This window comes from Cavia porcellus, unplaced genomic scaffold, assembly GCF_034190915.1.
Source record: "Cavia porcellus strain 051 isolate PalLab524CR breed Dunkin Hartley unplaced genomic scaffold, mCavPor4.1 scaffold_1, whole genome shotgun sequence".
NCBI lineage: Eukaryota > Metazoa > Chordata > Mammalia > Rodentia > Caviidae > Cavia > Cavia porcellus.
The window spans coordinates 166,498,514-166,523,244 of NW_026947484.1; the positions used below are offsets into that span (position 1 = coordinate 166,498,514).

The 24,731-nt window shown below is 37.2% G+C and overlaps 1 protein-coding gene across 1 annotated transcript in view; it reads left to right on the top strand.

The window, feature by feature from the left end:
• Positions 1-24,731, top strand: part of CUNH1orf87 (chromosome unknown C1orf87 homolog) — a 181,965-nt gene that overhangs the window by 114,557 nt on the left and 42,677 nt on the right. Inside the window, 1 exon segment of the mRNA XM_013142761.1 lies at positions 17,563-17,771. Coding sequence (XP_012998215.1) covers positions 17,563-17,771 — 209 coding nt within the window.

Below are 24,731 nucleotides of genomic sequence, written 5' to 3' on the forward strand. Positions count from 1 at the left end.
TCCCTCTCTGTGATTTTGTTGTTCGTGTATAGGAATGCTATTGATTTCTGATTATTGATTTTGTATCCAGCCACATTACTGAATTCATTTATTGTATCTAAGAGTCTTTCAATGCAGTTTAGGGGGTCTTCTATGTAGAGTATCATGTCATCTGCAAACAATGATAACTTAACTTCTTCTTTTCCTATCTTTACCCCTTTTATTTCTCTCTCTTGCCTAATTGCTTCCAGTACTATATTAAATAGGAGTGGTGATAAAGGACATCCTTGTCTTGTGCCTGATTTTAAAGTACAGGCTTTCAATTTTTGGCCATTTAGTATGATGCTGGCTGTTGGTTTGTCATAAATGGCCTTTATTATATTGAGGTAAAGACCATCTATTCCAATTTTCTGTAAAGTTCTTATCATGAATAAATGTTGGACCTTATCGAAGGCTTTTTATGCATCTATAGAAATGATCATGTGATTCTTACTTTTGGCTTTATTGATATGGTGGATTACGTAAGTTGAACCATCCTTTCATTCCTGGGATGAATCCCACTTGGTCATGGTGTATAATCTTCTTGATGATTTGCTGCATCCTCTTTGGCAATATTTTATTGAGGATTTTTGCATCTGTGTTCATTAGGGAGATCGGTCTATAGTTCTATTTTTCACAAATAAAATCAATCTGCAGGCTCCAAGAAGTACATGTATGTCTCGGACTTGTGCTTTTTCTCCTTGCAGATCACTACCACACTCTTCCAAACCATTTCCTTGCCTCCAGTGTCCTTGTTCTAAAATCCCCCTGAGCCTGTTCCTTAATGTGTTCTTCACACCTGGAGTCTTGTTGCAAACAGAACTTTAGTGCCTCTCCAGTTATCTTAGTTCAGAATTTGCCTTTGATCAAATTCCCAGGGGACTCCTTGGCACATTCCCTTCTGGAAGCCCTATTTTCAAATACTGACAGATTACAATCCTAAATACAGATGCAGCTCCTGCTTCACCAGTTGCCACAAGGAGCCCTATCATCTCCATGGGACTTGACCCTTGCATTCCTGTCCCTCATCTGGCTATAATATCCATGAGCACAGCCATGTCATCAGCATATAAGATGTATCTCACACTTGTTGAAAGCCTATTAATCAATTAGAGCATGATTTAGGTTAGAAAGACAGTACTCAGGTGCTTTAAATAAAGCCAAGTCTAAAGTTCCAAGCTGATAGAACAGAAGGCAGACACTGCTCTGTAATAGTGTTGAGTAAGTGACCTTGGTAGCTCATTGAAGGAGGATAGGCCAAGTGACAGGAGACACATTTTCTTATTTCTAAAATGTGGAAAAAGTGAAGAATAAAACAACAGAACTAGAGCCTGGTGGACAACGCCTGGCAAAATTGTAGACCAAAGAATTAATTATCTGTGAAAACAAAACATCAAGATGATGATCACCAAAGATTAGTGCATGTTAACAAAACATGATGACAGATTGTGCCCATTCTTTTAACCAATGGCATGATAAACAAAAGGAGTAATAAAGATATAGTATTTGTTGATTTCAATGTCAGTTAGTGATTCTCACAAAATCCAGAAATAAAATAGAGAGTTGGAGATGGAACACTATTAAGGTAGGTGAAATCTTACAGTAGATAATTTTCTGTTGCTATGAATATAATCTCACACAATAGAAAAGTTATTAAGTAAAAGATTTATTATGGATCATGGTTCTAGAAGCTCAAATTTAAGGGGCCCATATCTGGCGATGGTCTTCCTGCTGCAGAGCAGAGTCCCGAGGCTGCAGGGTATTTGCATGTGTGTGCCTCTGTGTGTGTGTGTGTGTGTATGTGTGTGTGTGTGTGTGTGTGTGTGCACATAAACTAATAAAGCCACCAGAATTTGATTATGGGGCTCTATGATGACCTTGAGAACCAAAAACACCTTCCAAAGGACTACCTCTCAAAACCACACTCAGATTAATTTTTGCTGGTGCCTCACACAGTGACTAGAATCCAGCACAAGTTTATAGGGAACCTAACTAACTGTAACAAATGTTACAGTGGACTTTTCAGTTACAATTGATCTGACTTATGAATAACTTGAGTTATGACCAGAATTTTAATTTTAACTTACCAGCAAAGTCTTGAGTTATAAATTGAATGCCAGCTACTTGTGCTTTAGATGACCTCAGATGCATGTTTAACCCTTAAAGAATTCTGGAAAGAACATTACAACATATTTTTATGTATGGTATTAATTGAGAAATCCTGGGTCACTGAGATCCGCCTGTGTACAGGAGAGAGACTTTGAACGACATATAGAGAAGCCTGAGTCTTCAATTGACAGTTTTACTTACAACCAGCCTTTGGGAATGAATTAAGTTCATAAGTTAAGGATCCACTAATTGACAGTTTTACTTACAACCAGCCTTTGGGAATGAATTAAGTTCATAAGTTAAGGATCCACTGTGAAATTATGGCACGTGCCAACTGGTAGAGACTGAAAAACTACTGTAAATGCAATCTGCTGGAGATGGGAAAGGATTTTTGTGTTCTGCTTTTGTGACAATGCTCTTAGTCAAAATTTTTAAATCCACAATCAAAGAAGACACACAGATTCACATAATAAACATATAGGTTGCAGGATGCTGATTAAAACCAACAAGGTCAAATCAATAGAAATACACACTAAGTCGTGTCTTGACATCAGTGCACACACATTAAAATGTGTGTTCTGTCTGTATTTGAGCATAGTGTGTATCAGGGATACTCAGAACTCTCAATCATCAAGGACCCATCAAAACAACAATAGGCAGCAAGGGCAGATTCAAGTTTTATTAGTTTAGATCCACAGTCTGAACTGTGGCCCAGGATGACATTTAGAGAATATGATCATTGACTTAAAGAGAAGAGAAGCATATCCATTTCAAGGAATTGCTGTGAGAGGCTTACAATCAATAAAGTTGGCTTAATCATTCCTGGAACTAGTATCCCAGGTTCTTCCTACATTCCACAGTTGCACTGCAATGGGTGGAGCATTATTAGCACAGTAGAAGGCTGTTATGGTTTGTGTGTGGGTGGCTCCCCAACCTCATGCAGTCATGGAGGCAGCTGAATCTAACATTTGTGATTGGTTTTTTGTCCAACACTTGGATTGATGATATGAGTGCTTCACCCACCCAGCGTGAAACATACAATATAAAGGAAGGAAGGAAGTGTGGCTTCCTCTTTTACCCTTTCTGCTCTTGTCTCTGGCAGCCATACCACCCTGCCTTGGAGCCAGCTGCATATGGACTTAAACCTCCAAAAACTGTAAGAAATACACCCTTCTCTCCTTCATTTTGGGCATTACATATTGTGTCTCAGCAATGAGAGAAAAGTAACCATGACAGAAGCCGACTGCAAGTCTTTATAGGGAGGGATAATGAGTAATTGTGATAGCTTACCGTGGTGTTTATAATCAAGAAATCTCTAATGTTTTCCTACAGGATTTTTCCTGGAACACATAGTGTGGTATTATTTTAATCACTCAAAGTAATTCAAATAGTAAATTCTCTGTGATTTGTCTTAAATGATAAAGGGTTAATGTTAACAGTTTTAAATATTCATGCATACATGGAATTCTGTCAGCTTCCTTTTCATAAACACTGATGCATGTATACTGAGTTCCAAGCCATTAGGTGCATGGTAGTGTCCCTAAAGTTCTAGGGACAGGTGACACAAAACAGCCAGATAAACAACTGTCATTTGAATGAAGACTGCAATCGAGAAAAGGAGAAAAAAATTTCATGGTACATGGAATCACAAAGGGAATTCCTGGGAGACAAGTATGAGCAGATGACATTTGAACTGAAACTATGGGGAGCCATGGAAACAGTGCTACCCACAAGAACAATCAAAGGTTGGCTAGCAGTGAGCTGGCTCTGACCAGCCCACTCTGTGCTCCAGGAGGTATGGCTCATTAGGCACGAACTTCTCACAGGAATGGTGGGTACTTCTCCTCTGTTTCAGAAGAAGAGACTACAGCCTCCCACAGTCACGAGTGCTCTGAATCTTGGCATCTGGCTTTCCCAGCAGCTGCCATGGACAGATGGCACCTAAATAGACGGTGTGAAATGCAAATAGTTTTTTTTTAAATACAAGATTTCCCCATAAAAAGTATGGGGCCAAAGAGTCCTGTGAGCCTTAGGAAGAGGCCATATGTGTCAGGGTAGGAACTTTAGATTGTACTCTACTTAGAATGCGAAACTCCTGGAAAACTAAGTGCAGTAGAGAAAATAGCATATTTACCCTTTCTAAAGGGTGATTCCATGTTCTCAGTGAGAGATAAACTAGTAGTGACAAGAGTGAAAAGAGACCATGTAGGGTGCTGGTATGTAGCCCAGGCAAAGGATGTAGCAATGATCAATTACAGTTCTTAAACAAACTGGGTAACTTTGTGTTTTAAACAGTCAAGAACAAAAGTCTAGCAATGGGGAGAGATGAGTGTGGAAAGTGAAGTGAAAAGAATCAAGATATCCTGGGTATATGTACCAATCCCCCGTGATGAATGACACTAATGAGAGTGGGGAAACATAAAAATTCAAGATAGTGCATTTAATGCACATATGCAGAAGTATGATACTGTATCTCATTAAAGGGAACAACTATTACATATAATCAGACTCTAAAACACAAGAAATAAGCATCCAAGACTCATTAATTTTAAGAAATACTTAATCAGAATACCTTATATTTTTTTGCTTTTCACACTGTATACTTACATAATATCTTTGTATCCATGAATTCAATCTCTCCTTAAAATGAAGCAACAATATCAGTTCTGATGTTATTATCTCCATTTTAAAAAGTTCAAAATGATGAAGTAGTATTTCAAATGATACTTCTCCATTCTTTCCACTGCATTAAACTACTTCTTCACTAACTACCTGATAGCTTTTTTGTTATTTTTGTTTGCTTTTATGCTCATTCTAGAGCACTGTGAGAAATAAACATTGAGACTTTGAGGTAAAATTTGTTATGCTACCATTTTAAATTCTGTATTTGAAAACAGTCAAAGTAAAAAACAAAATATGATTTACAATGTCTATGATAGAAAAATTAAAATTCTTAACATGTAAAGAGCTCTTACAAAGCAATAGAAAAAATATGAGCAGACTAATTTCAAAAATACAATAGACCTACACAGATAGTACACAAGAGAAGAAATGAAATTGAACAACAGATACAGAGGAGAATTTGACCTGCATGATAATAAAAGAAGCATAAGCAAACAAGGTATTATTTTTACAAATCAAAGTAGAATTTTTTGAAAAAAAAATCTTTTGCTGAGTTGTAAAATGACAATGATTTACATTACTTTTTGTTAGTACTTGCTTATAGTGCATGCAGTTTACAGCCATTTAGGGAAGTATATACTATGGCTGGGTATTTTTCTTTAGTCCCCTTCTCCTTCCCTTCCTTTTCCTCTAATTCTCTTTCCTTATTTTTGTTCTTGAAGATATTATGAATCTTATCTCATGTTTATAACTTATAATGTTTACATTCACTGAGGTTATTAGGTTCTTGTATGTAGCATAGTTTTATTCTACTTATTTCTCCTCCCCTACCTCTTCATCTCTTGACTGTGATTTCTTAGACCCTTCCCATTTGTGAAAGATTCATGCCCTTATCTCCTCTTAGTTATCTATTATTGCATTTTTTGTTTGTACTTTGTCTTACTCAAATGGTAGATACTATATGATATTTAAGCTGCTTGTGTGTCTGGTTTACTTTAGTAAACACTATATTTTTCCAGATGCATTTATTTTCCTACAAAGGCCTCAAATTTATCCTTTCTAGTCAAGTAGGATTGCATATGAACAGATATCACATATTATTCACCCAGTTGTTTGTTGATGGTTTGTTGATGTTTTTACAATGGGAATACTATGCATTGGTAGGATTTAGGAAGAGAATATTCACATTGTACTGGTTTTTCTAAGTACAATTGTCAAAAGCCTTAGAAATATACATATTTTGACATAAAATTCATATCTATAATTCAATACTATAGAATCAATTATAAGTGGATGCAATGAATCTGTTCCAAAGATTTACATAAGAATACGTAAGTTTGGATCCCAGTAAGAAACAGATTACACATCTAGTAGTATGATCTAAGGAAGTGTCAAATTACAAAGATGCAGGTTGACATTAAGAGAACTATGAGATATGTTGCCAGATTCAAGGTCTAGCATATTATTACTTGGCCTTATCTGAAAAAGCTAAAGAGAGAAGAATGTGACTGAAACGCAATGAAACTGCATTCTGCAGCTCACAGCACCTTGTGAACAGGTGTAGCCTTTGATCAAGAGATACAGGTAGTACAGCCAGCTATGTTGAATTGGAACCATCCCCTTCCAGGGCTGCGCATTGGTCAAATCATTGGCCAAGACACCCAGAATCAAAGGAGATGGGAGCAATGGCCAGAGACCCCATTGTTCAGTTTCTGGGGTGAGGAATGATGATGAGAACCTAAGAGTGAAAAGAACATATCCCATAGAGTAGTGTCTTAGTTACTTTTTCTCATTGCTGAGAAAGAACATCTGACACCTAAAGTTAAAGGAGGAAGGGTTTGTAGTTCACAATTATGGATGTTTCAGTTCATAGTTGGCTGCTTTCAAGGCAAGGTGGCATGGCACAGGAGGAACAGTACATGATAAGCAGCAAGGCGAAAAGCAAGAAAATAACAAAGCAGCAAGTGGCCACAGATGCCCTCTTTTTGTCCCTTATACTCTATCCAGGCTACACATTATTAAAGCAGGTGGTATTCACACTCAGGATGGGCCTCCCCATTATCTGCACTCAGAACTATGCCAAGCCAATCAGTGGACTGCTTTAGTAATTACACAACTCTAATCCCAGCATCACACACACTAGATCCAGCCACGTCTGAAAAAGCCTCACCAATGACCACATGAGTCTTTGGAGGAACATCTAGACACAAGACATAATATTCTGCCCCTGTCCCCTAAAAGAATCACACACAATTGTTGATGCACAAAGATATCTGCATTGTATTGCCAAGTGGGAAAGGTTTTTTTTTTAAATTTCAAAGTTTTATAATCTTCCTTTGGGAAGATAATAAAAGTTAAAATAAAAGTTCCTGTATATGTGTATGGAAATTTTAATAAAGAAAAGTTGTAATACTTTGCCACATTTAATTTAGCCCATTACAGTTTTGAGATAACATAGGTTTACATTTGTATAGTTCAATTTTAATCCATGATTGCTACAAGTTTTAATTCATGATTTTTACAATTTTTAATCCATGATTGCTATATGTATCCCCTAGTTCAACCCCAATGGACAAAATAGCATAGAAGTATGTTGCCATTTCCAAAGAACAGGAATATGCATTCAGAGGTTGTGCAGAGGGAGAATTTCATACAATATTCTGGATAAGAAACTGTGCCTATAAGCACTAAGCTTATTGATGATGGGGTCATGCAGTTCCAGAGTTGCTTTGTTTAGAAAGCAAATAGGATAGAATTCAAGTACAAAAGTTACTGAATTTTAGATCAGTAGAATTTGTCTCAAAGACCTAGAAGCTACATGGTTGGTTGGGAAATTCCTGAGAATAATGCCTGTTGGATACTGTGATGCTACAGTTTTTGGGATTTTATTGTAAAATTAGGAATCCTGATTCACAAGTGCTGATTTTAATACTAACTTTTGCTTTTTTAAAATGAGGAAATTTAGAATTTATATTTACTGTTATTAGTTTAAAAAGTAACCAGAATAATTCACTATTTGTTTCTTTTAGGTCTCTGAAAGAAAGGAGAAGCAGCAAGTCTGAATTAACAAGAGCTCTGAGCCAACCTTTTCTTTTTTAAATTTTATTTAAGGAGAAAAAGAAAAAAAACAGAAAAGGGTACAAATTATACAGAATTTCAGGAAGAATAAACAATAAGGAATCACTAGTTAATAGATTACATATTGTTATCTTAGAAACAGTTGTTCAAGTTACAAAATTAAAGCATATAAAGTGAACTTTCAAATAGTGAAACTGTAAACAGTTTTGTTCAATGATCCAAAAAACTCAGTAGTATGGCTATCTATCTTATACACTTAAATATATATGCAGTTATATCCTTTAGAGCACTTTCTTTTCCTCTCTTTTGTACAATGACAATTACACATTTTGGGTTTTATTACTCCCACAGTTCTTACTACTTTTTTTTTGAAGAGAGTAAAACCAAATGTGACATAACAGAACAGAGTCAGTCAAATCAAAAGAATGGACATAATAGATAATGTAAAAACAAAATATAAGGTGATCAGCAGTGGTTACCATACTGCCTCCTGTTATCTTAAAAAGAATTGCCTATATCATCAGTTACAATTAAATTGAACAAAACAGTAAAGAATAAAACCAAAACATTGGAGACATTACAGGACTTTAAAAGAAGATAATAGTCAACCAGAATGGGTGTCATAATGAATCTTATTGTCTTCACAGTTGTTGCCTATACTTTACATAATGTAAAAATAAAATACAAGGTGATCAACAATGGTTACCATAATGCCTCTTGTTATCTTAAAAAGAATTGCCTATATCACCAGTTATAATAAAATTGAACAAAAGAGTAAAAAATAAAACCAAAACACTGGAGACATTATAGGACTTCAAAAGAAGATAATAGTCAACCAGAATGGGCGTCACAATGGATCCTATTGTCTTCATAGTTGTTGCCTATACTTTCAAACTTGGTACTATCTAGCATAACAGAATAGAGGAAAATCAGTCAAAACAAGATGGTGAGGGCAATACAGGGTTTCAAATCAAGTTAATAGGAAATCAAAGTGGGTTACTATAATGTATCCTGATATTTTTTTATTTTTCTCTTAATTAAGATAAAAATAAAAAAGTAAATAATTAAAAAAGGAGATTGAGATAAAAGAGGGCATAAAACAAAACAGTGCATGTCAAAGCATAACCATTTAAGCAAAATAGTGTTTCACCACAAGATATCCTGACACAAAAGTAGTTAGCATAGTGTCTCTTTCCTTAAAATCTTTGAGTATAACTTCATATACTGTAGCACCAAACATATCAAGACAATGTAAAACCATTCAAGAGAATGACAGTATTACAGGGTATTTAGAACCAACTATCAGAAAATGAACAATGGTTTTTGTATAATCTCCTTGTCTACAAAAGTTTTTGCTTATATTATCACACATAATAAAATCCAGTAAGATACAACCTGTTAGGACCGATGGAAACAGAAGAATAAAAGCTTGATGGGACTTCAAAACAAGATGATATTAAATCAGCCCTAGCTATTATGATGTCTTGTTTTCTCCAAAATAGCTGTTCCTACCATCCAATCTTCTCTGCCTCATTTCTGTTGAGATCTTTTTCTGCCGTTTGTTGTCAGTTTGTCTTCTTCATTTTGCTTTCTGCTCCATTCATTGTGGCCTCTCTGCCACTGTTTCTGGGATCTTGGTATTTTCCTTTTTTTAGAATATCCTGCAATATTCTCTGTAAAGTTGAATCGGTGGTTGCAAATTCCTCTAGTTCCTCTTTATCCTGGAAGCACCTTGGTTTTCTGTCAATTTCTAGGGACAGTTGTGCAGGATATATCAATCTTGGCTGCAGGTTATTATCTTTCAAAGCTTGAATTATTTCCCCCCATGCTCTTCGTAATTTGATGGTTTGTGCCAAGAAATCTGCTGTAATTCTGATGGGTGTTCCCTTGTAAGTGGTCTGTTTCTTTTCTCTGATGGCTTTTAACATTCTGTTCTTATATTGGATTTCTGTAATTTTGATTATTATATGCCTGCGTGTAGCTCTGTTTGGGTTGTAGGTGGCTGGGATTCTGTATACCTCATACATATGAGTATCTTTACCTTTTGCTAAATTAGGGAAATTCTCTTGGATTGTTTCTGTGAATAGCTTTTATAGTCCATTTGTTTGTGTCCCTACTTCTTCTTTTACTTGTTCTTAATTCTTAAGTTATAAATCCTCTTATCATCTTCTAGCCTTTGTATTATTGCTGTTTGTTTTCTTGTTATTTTTAAGAAGTTTTTCATTTCATGCTTCCACATTACAAATCCACCCTCCAGTTCAGATAATCTATCCTTAGTTTCTTTCAAGCTGTTATGCCAGCTTTTGATAGAGTTTTTAGTTTCCTGGTAATCTCTTTGAACCTGTTTCATGTATTCTATGTTTTCTCTATTTTCTCCATCAAACAATTCTCCCCTTTTTTTCTGTTTTTCCATTCCACCATCTGTTTTTTCTTGGGTGGTGCTTAGCATTTCTCTAACTATTCTACTTATATCTTGCTTTATTTCGTTAAATGCTTTGCTTTTGAACTCATCTATGAGGCTCTGGAGATATTGCTTTATGTCTATTGGTACCGTGTCTGATATTGTATGTTTTCTTTCCTCATTCTCCTTTGCATTCACCTTTCCTGGATCAGTGTACTCAGAATTGGGGGCTGAGGACCCTTTCTTGTTGCTTCCTCTTCCCATACTTTTTGTTCCTTCCATACAAGTAAGTATAGGAGGCCCAGTTTTTTTTTCTCTTTGTCTGTTACAGTTTGTTTGAATTGCGCTGGCTAGGTGTTCCCATCCACTGCAGTGTAGTAGGGAGACACAGACCTGGGCAGCCTCTGCTGGGCCCGCTCCTCCAGGTCAACCTACCAAAGGCTTCACTGTTAGGGTGCACCTCCAGGCGCTGGGACCTGGGCTAGCTTACTGGGTCTTAGTCAGCAGCGTCACCCAGGCCAGGCACTCCCCACCAATCCCACTTGAGAGGGGAATATGCAACTAAAGTCACTGCAGTGTCCTGTTCTGGCAAGTCAGCCCGGTCCCAGTATGTCCTTTGCTGAAGCCTCCTACTCTATGGAAGGGTCCCCGTTCTGCTCACTCACCACAGGTTGATGCAGAGCTCCCTGCCAGTCCCACTCTCAACTCTGTTTGCCGGTTCCCACTCTTAGAATTTTCACGCATCTCTCTCCCTGCTGTGCCAATTCAGACACAGCATCCACAGCATCGGCAGCAGGAAATTCAAATCACAGCTTCCAGCAGCGCGGGCTCCAGCTTCCATGCTGAGACCTTATCTGCTCCTGTTATAGCACTGGAATTGCATTTCCAGTTGATTTCTCTTAGCTTAGTTCATTCCTGGGTTGGCATAGTACATCTCCCCCTGCTTAGGACTCCTCGCACCACACCATTCCTGGACTCTAAGTGGGGTATCTCAGAGAGCCTCGTAGCTGCTGCTATCTATCTGCCATGTTCTCCTGCAAGCGAGCCAGCCTTTTCTTAGTACTCCTCTACCACAACACTTTGTTCTTCTCAACTTTGGTTTTGCCTATCCATAAAAAAAGCTTGGGAGTTATAGGAAAGAGCATTTCTGCTGCACCTGAGGATAAGTAAGGTATTTGTAATGAGTCAAACTTTAGCATACAACTAACATCATACACTTACCATTCACAGAGGGCTCACCAAGGACCAGGATGGGTAATCAGTATTTTATGCTTTATATATATTATCTTTATATATATATATATATATATATATATATATATATATATATAATTTTCTGATCTCATAGATAAAAGCTATAAATCAAAGATGGGAAATACGTTTTCAGATGTTACACAATTATATGATTATATTAATTATAATCCAAATAAGTATAATTATATTTGGGGATGAGATTCAAAATCAAGTCTGTTGAGCATAAAGTCCATAGCTGTGAACAGTGTAGAATATTCCCTGAAATTATGAATAAAATCAGTACAATTCTGGAAAATGCCTTCCTTTTTTATTCTCTATACTATTGTTTCTCAAACTTCAGTGTACATAGGTACTATTTGAGATACTTTCTAAGTGTGTGCTATTGTTTTTTGTGGTACTGGGCACTGAATCCAAGTTCTAGTGCTTGCTAAATATTCACTCTACTACTGAGCTACACCTTCATCCCTGAAATATTTTCTAAGAATATAAGTTTGTTTTCCTGTTTCAGAGGTTCCAGTTCAATAGGTTCAGAGTGACGCAAATATCTGTTTTGTCATTCAGCACCCTGCATGATCATGTACTAGTAGTCCTAGGGTTTCCATGAGGAGTTGGTGCTGTTTCTCAAAGAACCTGCTCACCAGGTTCTTTCCTGGTGAGCAGGTTCTCCTCCTGGAGGGAATATTTTTCCATCTCTTATTTCATCTAACAACTGTTACTGTATATTAATTTCTTCATGGAGTCATTTCTATCTTCTTTAAGTAGATGGTTTTGACCCTTCCTTATGGCTTCATGTATCTTTTTACAAAACTCATCTTTAAATTATCACAGTTATAATTTTCTGTTCAATTATCTGGTTCCAGACATAACTATGAGTTCTTTGAAGAGAATACAGTCTGAATACAATGGGTGTATTGGATGTTCAATGCATCCCCCACAGTGGGTAATAACAACTATCTCCATCCCTGCAAAACTGAATGGAGTGAAGACAGATTACAGCAGAATAGACACATTGAGATATTCTTTTGTAAATTAAAAGTACATCATACTAAAAAAACATGCCCACAGAATTGGGTACTAATTTTTCAGGCCAAATTTGAGAAACAAATTTGTTTATTCTGTAAAACATTGCAATGGAGAAGTCATAAAAATAAAATTTTATTATTGATGTTAAAATTGTGGTTAGTGTTATGAGGAAAGAAAGAGCTACTTTTGGAATGATTTGGGGAATGTAATAATGTCCTTGTCTCTGGAAAATTACACAGGACTGAATGACTGGATGGCCCCCTCAGCTGTTCTGCAAAGATGAGGTTAAGGATGAACCAAATTCCTTTCATGAAAAGTTGATTAAAGTTTTTTAAAAGACCAATAAAAATCCTGTTGTTTAATGTGAGGCAGTTTGTAAAGTATGGATATGGGATTGTGAAGCAAAGGCTTTGGTCTCATACATATCTGGTTGCCAGTTCTACAATTTTGTTTGTTAAAAGTTGACCTTGGACAACTACATAAGCCCTTTCCTCACCGGTGCAATGGTGACAACAATACCTACTTTGCATACTGTTGGGATAACTTGAAAGAATTGATGTGATGGTTGGATGACACAACCAAGCATTTAAAACATATTATCTGGTATAATTAAAATGATAAAGAAATTATTAAGACCTAGGTTTGCAAGTTAAATTAACATACATTTAAAATCTTTCTGTGACCATATTTCTATGGTAATGATTGACCATAGAATCCATGGTGCAAAAGAGAAACCATCATACTTTGTCACAATAACATTTGATGCATACGTTATGGCTGGCTTCCCATTTCACCTCCACTGCAAAGTTTGGTGAGATTTTTGTCATATCCTCGTCCCTTTCCTATTGTATTTGGTATTTTTTTGGGACAAGGAAAATCCTGGTTGTGTTGATGATTTCTTATGGTTTCCAAATCAGAACAGGCTTCCAGAGCCTAGAATCAGTCCTCCTTCTCAGTGGGGCACTCTCTGGCTGCATGCCTCAGAGGACTGGGGCCTGTAAACTCACATTTGGAGATCTATGGCACCCAGTTGCTGCCAAGGCTGGCAGCCCTTTAGAATGGCATCTGGTGACCTTTTGCTAAGTCCCCTGTGTCCTCCATATGAGATGCGTGCCCTTGGCAGGTGCACGATCTATATCAAATGAGAGGGCTGGCAAGGTAGTGTCATATGGGGTTAGCAACATGGACCATCCATGGCCTTGGACCAAGGATTCTACCTCATGCTGACACTGAGCTCTACAAGAGAGCCGCCTTGAAGCAAGAGACTAGTGTGAGTGATTTACAACTGGACGATTTCCCTCAGTTATTGTCAGCACCCCAGTGATCCTGTAATTGCTCTGGTTCCTGGATGACACTAAGCTCTCATTGCTCCCAGAGCAGCCAATAAGTCAGAAGTACACACATGGAAGCCAGCTGTGTCTCCTTTCCAAGATACTATTGATGGCATTTCCCCTTTTCCTTTTGAAATGGCAAATTTCTATTTCCTGTAGTGTAGGTAACTCACACACAAACCTGGAAGAAGGAGCTGTACATCTGTGAGAAAGATAACAACAAATGTGTATTGACAAATTGTTTGTGCTAACCACAGACACATGCCGTTTCTCAACTGGAGAGTCATTTTCATGGTAATTTTTAAAGTGCTATGCATTTTTTAATATAACTTTTTCTCGAAACAGATTTAACAGGTTATTTTTGTTTTTGTTGTATACTGTGACTGCTTTAAAAGACAGAAACTTCTCAGCAATTCAGTCCTCAGACTGACCTGGAAAAAGTTTTGAAAAGGTGATTATGACAGGAAGAAGGGTTAACTGTCGTAGGACCATTTTTGCTTTTGAATTGTGCATTTGCTAGTTGAAGACCTGCTCTGCACAAATTCTCAAATTGCACCTGCACAATCCCCCAACTCTACTAACTATAAGATCTGAGATTAAACCATCAAGTAGGTTTAGGTTTAAGTCTCAGGTCTGTTACATAAAATCCTGTAGAAATAAGTCATATGAATTTCCGAACCTTAATTCCTTCTTCCTATAATGTGAATATGAGTACCTTCCGATAGTTGATTTGAGAATGAAGTTAAGGTATAAATGGCCATATTGTGATTCTCATGTAATTTAACATTCAGTAATGCAATTATTTTTGTTGCCATTGCATACCATAGATATTTCTCTTTCTGATGAACTTGAAGTAGTACTAATTCTTTGTTACATTCATTTGACACTTATTTGCATGGTATGTTTTGTGTTATTTACTTAAATTTTAGAACAATTCTTTTAACAATTTAGAGAACCACAGCTTCATTTATGTAAAACTGCACATATCAGAAGTCTGTCACTCATTGAATGCATGCATATCCAGATCAAAAAATAGAGTTGAACAGCACCTGACAGCCTCCCACAATTCCTTCTGCCCTTTGTAGTTCCCCAGAAGAATGACCAATATTCCTACTTCCTGAATCAATCCTACATATATTGTTAACTTTATTGTTGGTACTCTTTGCAGACAGTCAACTAAAGTTTAAGTTTCTTGAGGCCAAGGAACTAACAGCTCTTCTCACTTCAAAGCCTTGTTTGTCACATACTGACTCAGGACTTTTGTTGCATGTCTGGTCCTCCCATCTGTCCACCACTGTGGTTTTCTGCAAAATTCTATTCTGGGTGCGGCCCATGGCTTTAGCCTCTGCATCCCCAGGACAAACCTGGGCAATTCCTAAGGGACAATGTCTACCCTCCTGAGCTGAGGGACAGAAATCTGTGCTCACCAACTTAGCAGGTCAGGTGTCATGTTTTTCTGACCAACTCTCTTTCATGCCTCCTGCCACCTGGCTCAGAGCTCTTGTTCTTGATTCAGACTTCCTGCCTCACCTTCCCCACAGAGACATAACAGGTGACTGCACCATATTACCAGGAAAACACCCAAGATGTCAGCAACCTGATGCCTGTATCACTAAACACACTAATCTGTCGTTGAATTCACTAATGCCACAACATTTCCATACTACTGTTTCCAGTCCTACTGTCTTCTCAGAAACCTCACATGTCACTTAGTGTCTTCAGTGTTTCTTTGATGCCATGATCTCCTTTTTCCCAGATCAGCTGCTCTTCACCATTGGCATGTTTTCTTCACTACTGAGGATTAACCCAGAGCCTTGACACTGAGCTACATCACCAGCCTTCTTTAAATATTTTATTTTGAGGCAGAGCCCCACTAATTTCCAAGAATGGACTCCAATTTGGGATCCTCCTGCCTCAGTCTCCCTGTGTACTGGGATTACAAGTGTGAGCCACCAAGCAGGGCTCACTATTAGCATTTCAACATGTCCTATACAATCTTTAAACAATAGAAACAAATTCCTGCTTAAACCCCACACTGTATACCATGTTCCTGTTTGCATTCTTGTCCCCTTGTTAGCCCTCTTCAGTCTGGTGCTCAGCCTCATGGTCTCATTGAAATTCTGCTTACCAAGACTCCTGACAACTTCCTAAGGCAAACAGACCTTTCCCAAATACCTTTTCTCAGCAGCCTTTGAAATTGGGGTCAGTGGCAAAGCAGCCTCTTAACTGCCAGTCCCAGACTCCTGGTTTTCTTCTCCCTGGGAGTTTCTTCCTGACCTCCTGCGAGGCTGTGTTTTTTCCTGTAAGTGTAGGCATCCATCAGAGACTTTCTAAAGACCTTCTTTTTTTCTAATGCCACCATTACAAAACGGTTATTTATACAATATACATGCAGTCTAATCATTGGCTATAGTTTGACCTCATTTGAATCAACAACTTGGGAGCAATTATTTTATGTTCAAAGTAATATATCAATAATTGCAACTAGAATGTGTATAGTGCCTTATAGGTTCGATGTGTAATTTTTTTGAAATTCATTTGTTCTGATATAAAATAATATTTTCTCATACATTTGGAGTACTATTATGAGATATTATATGAAAAACATAATATAGTAGAGTACAATATAATATCCCAAGGTCTACCAGCCTGAGATAGTATTAACTTCTAGGGTACATTTTTCTAGACTTAATGTTCATACACATTAAATACATACATGTTATATAACTGAAATAACATTTCAATTATTTTTATAATTGTATATTTATTCCTATAATTAGAATTTTCATCAGTATTTTAATGGTTTTATGTATTCTACCACATGAATATAGAAATAGTCACTCGGGGCTGGGGGTTTAGCTCAGCGGCATAAGCATCTGCCTTGCAAGCAGGCGGTCATGAGTTCGATTCCTGATAGCGATAAAAAAAAAAAAAGAAATAGTCACTACATCAAAATGTTACTAAATGTTTCAAATTTTCAGTTTCTTTTTTTTTTTTTTGCATCTTTTCCTTGATACACATTATTAAAGCTGTTTCATGTCATAAAAACATTCCAGCTGCCTGAAATTTAGGATATTTTGTGAGGTTACTCACCTCAGGGATTGATTATATGTCCCATGTGGCAATTAGCATTTGAGTTTCTTATTTTCAAAGAAGTTTTCTATATTTGAAATGATGCCTTGACATTGTTTTGATTTATAAATCTTAGTTATTAAATGAGGCTGATCTTTGTTTAATGTTATCATCTATATTTTAATGTAATTACTACAGTAATTTCTGTATTTCTTTTATTTAATATTAAACATAGCTGGAGGCATGCTAAGGACAAAAGGTATCTTTTAAGGGAGGTGAGGAGACAGGACAGCCGGGCCTGGTGAACTTTTTTAGTCTCTTTTTTCATCAGATGTTATGGCTAAAAATACCTGTTAGATTTATAAATAGAATGTGATAAAACTTGAGAGCTCCTTTTTCACACTGTCCACTACTTACAGTAAGAGTTTTGGAGCAAAGAGCAACTGCATTTATAAATACTGGGAAGGGTAGAGGCAAAATAAACCCCAAAACATAACACCATGGTCCGTCTGCAGCAGATGACAGATAACCATCAGTGCTCAGTGCTGAGACTCCAGGTCCACAGGGTCACACCAACGCCTCCTGCCTTTTGCAAAACCAAGCACATGGTGCTCTGCCCTGACAGTCAGGAAATAAATACCTGCTTCTTCTCAGCTGGCAAGAGGAGAACCTACAGGCGAGCACTCCAGCTGCAGTGAAGAAAGCCAGGACAGGTACTGTAGGGCATGTGAAAAGGGATCCACCAGCTGGTCCTGAGGCCTCTGCCCAGAGTACCAGTGACCTCCTGGGTGATAGTGAACAGCAAGGCAGCAAGGACACAGACCATGCCCAGCAACCAGAAGACACCCAGCAACTCCCAGCAGGTACACTCAGTAACACCTATGTGGATAGTAGAATGAATAATAAAATATACTGCTCTTCTTGATAACTTGTTAGGAAAATATAGATTAAAACAGGCTCACATGAGCACACACATATACAAATGAAAGTCAATATATTTTTGTGAAAAAGGAATTAGAAACAATTACTTTTAAAACTGAAAATGAATTTTAAGGTCATTTTGTCAATTGCATCTTTGTGGACCACTAACAGGGTTTGTCAACCTATGCTGCCCATAGTTAATTTGATAGTAATAAATACAGTGACTGGATATCACTAACCTCTCAAAGTTCGGGCTTATAACAGGGGGAGACTCTGTCTGTTTTGTACTGCAGGAAGAGATCATTTATTTTCAAAATCAAATGCAGCCACACCTAAATGTAAGAAAATTACAAGCCCCAAATTGTCCTGATAGACATATGTATTGCTGTATTCTGTTAACAATTTACAACAAATTTACTTGATAATGAGAAATTTAAATGATTAGTGATTTCTAATTAAAAGCAAGTATAACAGCAACAGAAAACTGGATCTAAACCGAGACAAAACTAATGATTCATTGATAACAAAGTACTATTTCCAAAAATTGCTGAAATTGTAATCAAATAGATATACAGAGTGGAAATTGCATAATGTTGCCAAGCACTAAGTGACAGCCAGATATTTTAGTAGAGTTCTGATGACAGTCTGCAGCCAACCCTAGCACAAATATTTTTATTTTGCAATGTCAATAGCTCTTTTTAATTCACTGCAATATTAGCTAATCTTCAGTCATATGAGAAAACAAATGCCTATATACTTGTGATCTTTTGCTCCTAAGAACCATGCAAAGGATTATGAGTTTAGAGTAGGTGTTACCCATTAGTGAACTTCAGATTACACTTGGCAAGATCAAATTGAACACTGACCTCCACTTATAAAAATGACTTACTCCAAACTAGGCAGAAATCAGCTCTCCTAGTCCCTATTTAATGATTATTTATTTATTTTGCTTTCCCATCATTGATGCTTGCTTGAATTTAGGGCTTGCTTCAGTTCAAGCAGGAGATAACAAATCTGTAGAGTTAAAATAACCTAATATGGACTTCCAAAAACCTCTGAATTTTACCTTAATTTTGACTCTGGAATTGATGTATTTCCTCATGTTTTTGTTGCTCTCCAAAGATGACCTTGGTAACACTATTGCAGTTCTAAAACATATCATTATTGACATACATTTCAGGTAAATTTTACTATTTGCTTTTTGTAATTAACCCTATGAGGTGGGTACCACTGTAATTTCTATCACCGTAATACAGATGATAAAACTAAAACTTGGAAAATTTAAAGTCATTTATAAGTGTGTAGATAAGACGTTTGCCAAGGTTTTCTTTTTGGTTTTCTTCACTCTGTCTCTTTGCTTACTTAAATTCTAATAGACCTTTCTAATTATAAAATATTACATTATCATGTCAAAATTTTGGAAAACTGAAAGAATATACAAGAGAAGAAAATACAAGACATCTGTCTAAAGAAAACTTCTTTCTCTGCATTCCCCCATGCATACACAATGAAAATAATTATGTATACATTCTTGATTCATTGCATGTCAAGAATTCTCTCCTTGGCATGAAAACTATTCATCCTATGCCCATCTTTCATAGCTCTGTGAGGCAATATTCAGAACTAATGCTTAACATTTACTACACACCAGTCTTTACATATATTAGCTAATTTACTATTCCCAAGTACCACTTGAGGAGAAACTCTTATTTTGTTCAATTCGTGAACAGGAAACTGAGAAATCAAAGAAGTCAATTGACTCACCAAAGTTACAAGACTGAAAAGTGGCAAAGCCACATCTCAAATCTAGGTTCTAGATCCTGATCATCCAAATGTGCTTGTCCCTTCAGATGAGTATTACATGGCTCATTTAATAAATCCATTATGAATCTTTAAACCAATTTGTTTCTTGATATATCTTCTATTATATCCATTTGCCCTTTTCTTCCATTGACCTTGCACCTGCTCTTATGATCGGAACAGTGTTCCCAGGGACATTTCTTGAATCTCAAGATCCGAGTTTTTGCTGGCTCTTTGAACCAGACATACATGAGGAGCCTTTCGCTCCTACACTCATCAGGATTTTGTGGAAGCTCACCAGGGTTACTGTTCAGCCACCAAACACAAGAAGGCCTTAGTGGAGGAGTGGCTTTGGCTAATTGTTTCTGTCTTCCAGGCAAGCATATAATACCACCTGCCAGATGGCAGCCACAGTGCCTGGGCCAAAGCCCCTCATTACCACCTGAGTAAGTGGTAAGTAGACTCCTGCTACAGTCACAGGAGTGAAGCAATTGAACTCCTTCTAGATTCTTATCACTCACACATGGTCGAGAATAAGTTTCCCTGCCTGGGACCTAACAGACTGTCTGGACTGGCTAAATTCACTCCAAAACAAAAGTTGCTGCTAAGGACAGAGCTTAGAGAGTTAGGCCCAGAAAGTGCTAAATAAAAGATTAAATTAGAAGAGTTCCTGGAAGGAGGTAAAGAAAGCTGAAAATATTAAGAGAATCCATCATTTCAAATACATAATAACAGTGAAACATCTTACAAATTAACAAGTGCAAACTTTCATTTCACAAATAAAGAATGAAAGGCCGAGAGAGTGTACATGGTGTTTCCAATCTCACACAAGAAAAGAGATAGGTTCTTCTGCCCATAAGCCCTACAATTTTTCCTCTAAATTCATAGTTATATTGTTTCTCAGAAATGTTAGCTCTGCCTTCTCTCAGAAAAATTCAAAAGAATGTGTGGCTAGCAACACACTCCGTAACAGTTTCAGAAATAAAATTAGAGTGCATTTTACATCTGGCAGCATGAAAATAAAAGCGCAAGTGCTTTCATTTTAATAATTATCGGAGCTGGTTAGTAGGGTGTGCTTTCCAAAGCCCTTTGCTTGTGTTTTGTTGCTCAGTCCTCACAATAGCAAGAAACACATGGTGCTGTCCTCATTGTGTAGATGAATAGAAGGATGTCAAGGACCTCCGATTTGGCCATGTATTCACAGCTCAGATGCAACATGTTCAAAGCAGAGCCTTTCATCCTGCTCTTCTCTGAGGTCTGTGTCTCAGAATGATCCCTCCATTCTTCCAATTATATCATCTAGAAACTTGGAAACTTTCCTCTTCTCTTTGTAACTCTGATAGCTAAACAATCATGGAATCCCTTAAATTATTCCTCCTTCTTGTCTTTCCAGCTGTCTTCTTTCATCTCTTCTGTTCTCACCCTCATCAGACCTCCATTCCGTCACCATAGAGATTTTAGTGATCTTCAAACTGCCTTTCCTGTCTCTCCACTTCCTTCTCTATATTGGCCAGCTGTTGTGTAAAAATTGTCCAGTACTCAGCAGTTCATAACAACGATCAAGCATGCTCAGGTCCACGGGTGGGAGCCACGGCAGCTTCTGCTGCTTTCAGTTGGCTTTGGCTGGCTTGACTCTGAACTGTAGCTTTGGTTGAGGCTTGTTCTATGCTTTTCTTACTCTAAATCCAGTTGGCTCCTCATGACAGGTTCTGCTCATGGTGACTGAAACAAATTATAGGAGTACATTTTAAACATTTGCCTGTGCTATGCTCACTAAGCTCTCATAGGCTAAAACATTCTGTGTGTTTAGGCACAGTACCAGAACATCAGAGATCACACAGCACTTGCCTCTCTTACAAAGAACTTGTTGAAACCACTGATGGTGCATCACTTCTGCTTAAAACACTCAAGATCCATTGTTAAATTTCCATAGGCTAGCATAAAATTCAAACTCTCTGACTTACCTTCCCATCCATCCCACAAGTAGAATTCTGTTCCCTTTTGCCTCCTGTCCATTGCTTGAGCTATTCCTTTTCTACAAAATTCTCTTTCCTTTACCTTTACTTAACTAATTTCTAATCATATGAAATTCTCAGCATAGAAATCAGCTGTAATAAGTATTATTTTCTTATTCCTAATACTCAGATAAGTACCTTTCCTAATGTATTTCAAAATGATCATGTAAATACCCTGTAGTTGATATTTTCAGGCTATTATAACAGGTTGCTTTATTGCCTGTCTCTTTCCACAGATCCAAAAATAAAAATTATGGCTTGATCTGTTTGGTTTCCAAAATACCTCTCTCTGTGTATTAACCCAGAGTCAATATTTTGTTTAATGGGGAGATACTAGAGGCTTTCCCATTGCAATCTAGAAGTTGAGTATCCATTAATCGACTAGTTTCTAATTTTAGCTTAAAGATATTACTGACACAGTTGAACAAGAAAGAAACCATATCTACAATACTTTGAAAGGAAAAAATAAACTGTTTAGTCATCTTCAGATAAGATTCTATAACCAAAATCTCAACAAATAGAAGAGCTACTAAAAAAATAAGCAATTTAGCCAATCAGAAAGTTATCACATCAATAGCACAACTCAATACCTATTTACATGTGACCAAAGAGTAAAATAGAAGAGAATGTAGCACATAAGTTCATGACTAAATTAACTGAACAAATAAATCATAATCTAAGTGCTGTAGTAAGGGGCTGTGATGCAAACAGAATCAGGACACAGAATTTATGATATTAGTTTACTATGGTCACCCACAGTGAAAAACAAGAAAGTACAGGAAATCTTCCCACAACACTAAAGACAAAGAATATTCAGCCAAGGGCCTGGATTCCACAGCAATCTCCTGTATGAGTCCAGATCAAAGTCTAGAGCCCATGACAATGCCCCCATGAGTCCAACTGGAGGTCTAGAGCTCAGGAGAAGGACTCACACCACTCTCTTTTACGGATCTGCACTGGGAAGGCCCAAAGGTCAGCTGTGGAAGCTAGAAAGTCTATGCCAGCTGGGTGAAGGTTGAGGGTTCTTCACTGGAGCCAAGAAAGTCACACTCAAAACAAGGACCAGAGTTGCCCTGAAAAGCACCACAGCCATCCCCAGAGACACAGAAATCCTGAGCTCCTCCGATGATAAGAATAGTCAAGTATATGCCAGAAAGCCAGCATGACAAGTTTCTCCTGGTTATTATCTTCCCCTCCAGGTCCAGGAAGTGATGCAAAGGACCAGAGCTCCCTCAAAGTGAACCACAACCACCCTCACCAACAAGGTCCCGAGATCCTCCAATGAAAATGGTCGAACTGGCACTGGGGAAGCTAGTCATGACAAGCTCCTCCAGGAGAACAAATGGCTCAAAACAGCAACACTTAGAGAAACACACAAAACCCAGTCTTCTTCTCCATGTCTCCATGCTGGCAACTTTCCTTAGGTGGACCATCTACACTCAGCACCATGTTGATTTAATTCAGCTGGTGTTAAGTTGACTACTAGTTTTTAATCCATAACACCAAGGCATAAGCTTAATAAGAAATGTCTCAATCTTTTTGAGAAAAAGAAAAAAACATATTTTTACTAGAAATAGTTAACACTACTTTGCTGTCACTCTTCTCTGAGATAATTTATAAACTGTATGCAATTCCAACAAAAGAAGTATTAGATTTTCATTTTGCTTTAGAACTAACCAGATTGATTCAAAACAGTTTGGAAAAAGGCCAGATCAACAGTAGTTAAGAAACTTTAAGAATGAGGTATAGGGTAAGATAATACTACAAAATGTTAACACATAAAGTTTCTATCTTTAAAATAGAGTGCCTTGTACATACAGATAAAACACCAGTGAATCTGAAGCGAAAAATCCAGAAATAAATCATGTATACACAATCACAATTTTATTTATGATACCATTTGTACCATGAATGAATAGGGAAAAGATTAACTTTTTAATCAGCAATATTAGAACTATTAAATAAGTATATAGAAATTTTAAATTGTATCTATTCTTCACATACCAAACACATAGAGGGTGTAGATAGGGATATATTCCAAGTGGATCTAAAATTTATGTGTAAAAGAGTAAAACTACACAGAGAGTATATGTATACAAACATAATTTTCTTTATCATCTAGAATATGGAAAAACATCTATATGACTCAAAATGTCCATTTAATAAGAAAAAGAGTGATAATTTTCATTATATGTATATGATCAGAAACCCTGAAATTGAAGTGCATAAATATTTGACAAGTTGTGAGGAAATCTACAGTTTATATCATAAAAATGTACCCCGGAAGTCACATGTGACAAAGATTCTTCAGGCTATCTTGTTACCTCAGTAGGATATTGTAATTCAAGGAAACCAAAGTAGAGAATTTATATACCAGACAGTGAGAGGTGCCCTGGAAACTACCAAGGTGAGAAACTAAGGATCTCAATCAGAGTTTTCAGTTTCATTGTTTTGATGCTTTTAGAACATTCCTTGCTTTGGAAAACAACAACCCAGCTCAGGATGATTTATATCTATCAAGCGTCTTAGTCTGAAGTGATTCACCAGCGGCCTATCCCAGTTATCTGTCTTTCAATAGATCTTTGGAGTTTTGATGCTGGAGTTAGCAAGCTGTAAGACAGTCCTGGCCCACATGCACATCATATTACATGGAGGGAGACACACAAGAAATAATAAACATCTTAGTCACTTTCTTCATCACTGGAATACAACACCCAACACCTGCAGCATAAAAGACAAAAGGCTTATTTTCGCTAATGTTTTAGTCCAGCTCCAAAGAAGAAACAGAAAGGCAGATGGGCATGACAGAGGAGTGCCATGACACAAAGCAGAGGGAAGAGAAAGCAGAGGAAGAAGATGCACCTTTCCAGGCCATGCCCTAAGTAACCAACCACTCACTAGGACCCCAGCCTACAAGCCAGTTACTTACACCATCCCCATAATTCAATCACTTTCTAAAGGCCCCACCCATGTGCTCATGAGGCTCTTGGGGGACACCTAGATATAAACCGCAACAATAAATAAATAAATAACATAACATAACTAAAGAAGTAAAAGACCTCTACAACCAAAACTACAGTACTTTGA